Source organism: Sphaeramia orbicularis, chromosome 11, assembly GCF_902148855.1.
Source record: "Sphaeramia orbicularis chromosome 11, fSphaOr1.1, whole genome shotgun sequence".
NCBI lineage: Eukaryota > Metazoa > Chordata > Actinopteri > Kurtiformes > Apogonidae > Sphaeramia > Sphaeramia orbicularis.
The window spans coordinates 37,784,316-37,790,566 of NC_043967.1; the positions used below are offsets into that span (position 1 = coordinate 37,784,316).

The 6,251-nt window shown below is 35.7% G+C and overlaps 1 protein-coding gene across 1 annotated transcript; it reads right to left on the reverse strand.

The window, feature by feature from the left end:
• Positions 1-373: 373 nt before the first annotated feature.
• LOC115428948 (zymogen granule membrane protein 16-like) lies at positions 374-4,443 on the reverse strand. The gene is made up of 3 exons (XM_030148215.1): positions 4,393-4,443; positions 3,847-3,985; positions 374-747 (listed from the first exon to the last, which is right to left on the reverse strand). Exons 1-3 carry the CDS (start codon positions 4,436-4,438, stop codon positions 423-425), a joined length of 510 nt encoding a protein of 169 aa, XP_030004075.1. The 5' UTR covers positions 4,439-4,443; the 3' UTR covers positions 374-422.
• Between the last annotated feature and the right edge of the window lie 1,808 nt (positions 4,444-6,251).

Here is a 6,251-nt window from a genome sequence, read left to right on the forward strand (position 1 = left end):
CATTCAGTATATCAGTAAATACATGTTTCTTTGCTTCAAAAATTAAACACATGGTGTCCAGCTGAGTGGATATTTTTGCAACTCCATGAAAAATAGGTTCATAAAAAATTTAAATCACATTGTTTTTTTCATGCCTAAAGAGGAATAAAAACACTCAGGAAAAATATCTTGATTAGGGTCAAAACACGGTATTCAAAATCTCTCTGACGGGACATTTTAGAGACAATTTGACCCACATTTTTACTTTTAAATTCATTTTTGCTTTAGTTGTTCCATAAAGGATTATCCAAAACAAGGAGCTACTTTATAATGAAATAAATGTTGGAATGGAAATCAATTAAAGTTCGCTCTCTGATGGGACATCACTGTGTTGTGACCCATTAAGGTTCTCATAATTCATGCATGAAAGGGTTGACTCCCTCTTAGTGCCCGGTGCCGTTGTCTGCAATTGACCCAGGAGTGCCCCAGTGTCCTGCGATGGCGGTCAGGGCTCCATGATGGCGTCCACTGATGAACAGCAGCTCAGCCTGTGGATGCTCGGGGTACATGTTGAAAGAGTGGCCATAGGGCTGACCTGCATACAGTGTACGACCTTGGTTGGTGGTGAAAATAAGATACCGCAGGTAGTGAGCGTATTTCCCAGAAATCTGGATGATGGCTTCATCTTCACGCAGCTCAATCTCCAGGAGAGTTCCATAACTGTAACCAGCAACACTGGACCAGATGAAGCCATGGCGGATCTGGATGCTAAGAAATGGAGACATTTGACAAGATAATTTATATGAGTTCATTGTTATGAATGAGTTCTACTCATGTTGGTGCAATAGTGTTGTGATAGTTCCACACCACAATGCACAACAGTTTAACATGGTTAACTGTAAAATCTGGATTGAAATTTTTTTTTTATCATTTATTCGTAACATTATAGCAACACAAACTCCAGAAATTATTTCCAGAAAACTGTCATTTTTTGTGGATCAACATAATTATTGTACAAAACAAACCAGTGAAACACGGTGTGTTCTGCCTTTAGGCAGAACACCGCGTTCCAAACTATTATGCAAATGATGTTTTTCTCTGATTTTCCTAAATAGTCGATGCAAATGACAGTCAGCATAATTTTCAAGTCATCAGCTGTTAAAGTTTAATTCAAATGTTATTGAACAAACCTCCCAGTGAAAACAGTATTTTTTTCAAAAATAAAAAACTTAAAATGCACTGTTACAAATTATTATGCACAAGAGAGTTTCAAGACATCTTCTAGGTTGTAAAGAACTGAAAATAGTCTTTTGTTGAATTTGCAGCATTAGGAGGTCAGATTTACTGAAATCAAAAGCCATTTCAATCAAAAACATCTCAACAGGTTAAGTTACATTTTAACACAGGACCCATTATTTGATAGCAGCTTCACAATTCTTGCATCCATTGAACTTGTGAGTTTTTGGAGAGTTTCTGCTTGAATTTCTTTGCAGGATGTCAGAATAGCCTCCCAGAGCTGCTGTTTGGATGTGAACTGCCTCCCACCCTCATAGATCTTTTGCTTGAGGATGCTCCAAAGGTTCTCAGTAGGGTTGAGGTCAGGGGAGGATGGGGGCCACACCATGAGTTTCTCTCCTTTTATGCCCATAGCAGCCAATGATGCAGAGGTATTCCTTGCAGCATGAGATGGTGCATTATTGTTCATGAAGACGATTTTGTTTCGGAAAGCACGGTTCTTCTTTTTGTACCATGGAAGGAAGTGGTCAGTCAGAAACTCCACATACTTTGCAGAGGTCATTTTCACACCTTCAGGGACCCTAAAGGGGCCGACCACCTCTCTCCCCATGATTCCGGCCCAAAACATGACTCCGCCACCTCCTTGCTGACGTCGCAGTCTTGTTGGGACATGGTGGCCATCCACCAACCATCCACTACTCCATCCATCTGGACCATCCAGGGTTGCATGGCATTCATCAATGAACAAGACTGTTTGAAAATTAGTCTCCATGTATTTCTGGGCCCACTGCAGCCGTTTCTGCTTGTGAGCATTGGCTAGGGGTGGTCGAATAGAAGGTTTATGCAGAACTGCAAGCCTCTGGAGGATCCTACACCTTGATGTTCGCGGGACTCCAGAGGAACCAGCAGCTTCAAACACCTGTTTGCTGCTTTGTAATGGCATTTTAGCAGCTGCTCTCAGAAACCTTCCTCATTGTGCCTTTATCTGCATGAACCTGTGTGTGCTCTGAATCAGCCACAAATCTCTCAATAGTACGATGATCATGCTTAAGTTTTCGTGAAATATCTATGGTTTTCATGCCTTGTCCAAGGCATTCAACTATTTCACACTTTTCAGCAGCAGAGAGATCCTTTTTCTTTCCCATATTTCTTGAAAATGGTGGTCTGCTTAATAATGTGGAACATCCTTCTTCAGTAGTTTTTCCTTTAATTGGGCTCACCTGGCCAACTAATTATCACAGGTGTCTGAGATTGATTTCAGTGATCCAAAGAGCCCTGAGACACAATACCAGCCATGAGTTTAATTGAAAAACAAAAAATGTAATCTTTATGACACTTAAATACAATTTGCACAATAATTTGGAACGCGGTGAAATCAGTTACATCAAATTGTTTTTTAACGGGCCATGGCTGCATGGAATGGATTGCCAGGGTTTTTGTTGTCGGAAAATAATAGAAAATGTTTTCAAAAGAAATTAAAACTTTTTTTGTTTACATAGCAGACATGAAATGGAAAGAGTATGGATAATATTGAAAGATGTCTTATGATTTGTGTCAGATAGCTATTGTTTGGTGAAGGAGTACAAGTGTATAGTACTTATTTTGTTTGGTTATTTTAATTGCATTGGGCTGTTGTATTTGTCCTGTGTGTGTGTGTGTGTGTGTGTGTGTGTGTGTGTGTGTGTGTGTGCGTGAATGGTGTAAGATTAATGTAAAATAATTAAAATTGTAATGCAGGGGTGTCAAACTCATTTTGGTTCAGGGGCCATATTTAGCCCAGTTTGATCTCAAGCGGGCCAGACCAGTAAAATAATCACTTAATAACCTATAAATAATGACAAATCCAAATTTTTCTTTTTCTTTTAGTACAAAAAAACCCTAATTAAATTATGAAAATATTCACATTTTTAAAAAAGATGTGAATAACCTGAAAAAATAGAAATTTCATTTGAAAAATTACTGCAATTTTAACAATATTAGGCCCCGACTTATTATTTATACATGTACATTTACACACAGTGTTACATAAACATTTGGTAACAGGCAGAATATTGTTAAAATTTTGGAGTTTGGAACTAAAATTTGAACAATTTCTACAATATTACATCTCTTATTATTAACACAACTACAGATCACAGCGGATCCATAAATGCATAAAATATTTAGTAACAGGCAGAATATTGTTCAAATTGCACATTTCAGGTGGTTCATCTTTGTTTTTATTGATGTATTTATTTGCATTTTATTGTGAAAGAATAGTTTTGTAAATGTAAATATTTTCACGGTGTAATGTGATTTTTTTCACTTAAATTTTTTCCACATAATTTTTCACAAAGAAAATTTGTGGTTGTCATTATTTATGGGTTATTGTGTTGTTATTTTTACTGGAGATCAAATTGGTCTGTATGTGGAACCTGAACCAAAAGGATTTGGACAACCTGGACTGTTCAGGTTCATTTTTGCACTTTCATCCTGCGAGCTGGAATGGAACCTTTGGCGGGCCGGATTTGGCCCCTGGGCCTCATGTTTGACACCTGTGTTGTAATGTAATGCAGAGGAGACCCCAGGAAGAATAGCAACTGAATCATCAGTTGCTAATGGGGATCTTAATAAATGAAATGAAATAGTTACCCATAAATGTAGTAGTTATAGCGCTCCCACACTCGAATGGCTGTGACCCGGCCCTCTCCACTCAGAGTATAGGCAGAACCACTGCCTGAGCCCACTGGTGGGGAGAAGGAGAAGGTCGCTGTCTCACCTGTGACAACAAGAATGGACAGAATTAACCAGGATATAGAAGGAATGGTTTCTCTTTTTCCTCAGCTTCCCCTGTAAGGTTTAATGATCTGCCTCAGAAAAAAAATGTGCTAAATCTTGCAGTAACTTAATAAAATGCATTTGTAAAGTGCTGGTCAGCTGATGTTTTCAATGTACATATAAAGTGCTATTACCAGTGTTGTACAGTAACAAAAGAATAGTACTCCACTACTATACTCAAGTATGTTTTGGGAGAATTTGTATTTGTACTTTACTGAGTATTTTTTATTCTGGAGGTATTTTACTTATAGACCAGTGTTACACTGATGGTATAAAATGTTTTTTTTACTCCATCTGTGTAAGTGTCTAATACTGTATATATAATGGACATTATATTTAACAAAAATACACACTTACCAGCCAAGATGCATGCTGGGAGCAGAACGAAGAGGATGAGGTAATGCATTCTGCCTTTATCTGTGATCAAATTAGAACAATGTAAATTAACATAAAATGCCTATTATTACAATATTAAATCTACAAAAAAGTATATTTGGTTCAACTGTATTAATGTTGAACTGCTACTATAGTTAACCAATTTATGAAATAATTCAGAACTATGATGGTTTTCACTCACCGTTGTGCCGTTAAAGTGTCCAGTGATGTTGCCTCCTCTCCAGTGTGTGTCCTTTCACCTGCTCTGGTTCTACTGGTGCACTACCCAGTCTTTATAAAACAACACCATGCATTCCTGAGTACATAATTAATGCCTTTCCGTAACTCAAATTGAGAATTGCATGACATGGATTCAAGGAAGTAAATAGTTTTGGTGTTTTCCAGTCATGGTGATGTAATATCTGTCTGTTTACCGTGTGAAAAAAAATTACGAGTATTTGACAGATGATGATGAGTAAGTGAATAGAAACTGGTCTGTTAGTCTAGTTAGTCTTACAGTAAAACCATGTACGTTCTCAAGGTGTAAAAAAACACATCGTGATATAATAAATTAGTGAAACATAATTAAAGTGAGGAAAAATATGGTCTAATGAAAAGAGAATATGCTCAGATATGTTTCGTTCCTATATTACAGAGTATCTTTACATGGAAAAACTATTGTTTTTAAGAAAAATATGGAGGAGACAGTGATATTATTATGCACTTTCTGTAAAATAACTTTGTGTAACATCCAACTATGCAGCGACTGCGGATGGAAATAAAGAGTTTTTGGTAAAACCTGGCACGAGGAACTTTAAAATGTAAACAAATATAGACGAACATACTGTATCCTCATTTTCCTTTCCTTTAAATGAATACAAACTGGTCTGGTTACTGAACATTTTTCCTTTCCAGTAGAACCATGAATGTTTTTATCAGTAAAACAGTTCATTCAATTGACCAAAAATAAGGTACTGAAAACAGAAAATGCGCATATATACATTATTTAGTTTTTATCCTATTGTAATTTTACACTTAAAACACCTGTATGACTTTTAAATCCATATTATATAATGTTTAGGAGCAACAAGGAAATGATTTTGTAATTGTGTAACATCAAACTATGCAGCGATTGTAGGTGGAAATTAGTAGATTTTGATAAAACCTGGACCAAGGATTTTTAGAATAAATAAAACAATTTACAAAAACAAAAAACAAAAAAGAGTAATGCTTGTATAAAACTACCAGCATCATCAGCATATATACGAACATATCCTATTTTTCCTTTTCCTGTAATAACTACTGTATTCAGTTCATTTATGAATGTAAAATGTAATTAAAAATTATATTTGAATGTATGAAAAGTGTTTTGTCAGACTTTTGGTATAAGCAGATGAATATCAAGTCAGTGAAATATAGAAAAGTAGAGCCTTTTTTTTTTAACAGTTTCTGTAAAACAACTTTGTGTAACATCAAACTATGCAGGGACTGTAAGTGAAAATTAGGAGTTTTTTTTATAAAGAAAATGCTCAAATATACAGTATTTAGTTTTTATCCGATTGTACCTTTACATGGAAAACACCTGTAAGGACTTTTAAATCCATATTATATCATGCTTAGGAGTGACAAGGAAATTATTTTGCGATTGTGTAACAAACTATGCAATGAATGCAGGTGGAGATTAGTAGACTGATAAAACCTGGCACAAGGATTTTTAAAATAAATAAAACGATTTACAAAAAAAAAAAAAGAAAAAAAAAAAGCAATTCTTGTATTAAACTACCAGTATCAGTATGTACACTAACTTACCTTATTTTTCCCTTTTCTTTAAAAACTACTGTATT

Coding starts and splice junctions, on each gene's coding strand:
- LOC115428948 (XM_030148215.1), bottom strand. CDS start 4,438: ATGCATTACCTCATCCTCTTCGTTCTGCTCCCAGCATGCATCTTGG. Junction 3,986..4,392: donor GCTCCCAGCATGCATCTTGG/CTGGTAAGTGTG, acceptor TTCTGTCCATTC/TTGTTGTCACAGGTGAGACA. Junction 748..3,846: donor TATAACTACTACATTTATGG/GTAACTATTTCA, acceptor TCCATTTCTTAG/CATCCAGATCCGCCATGGCT.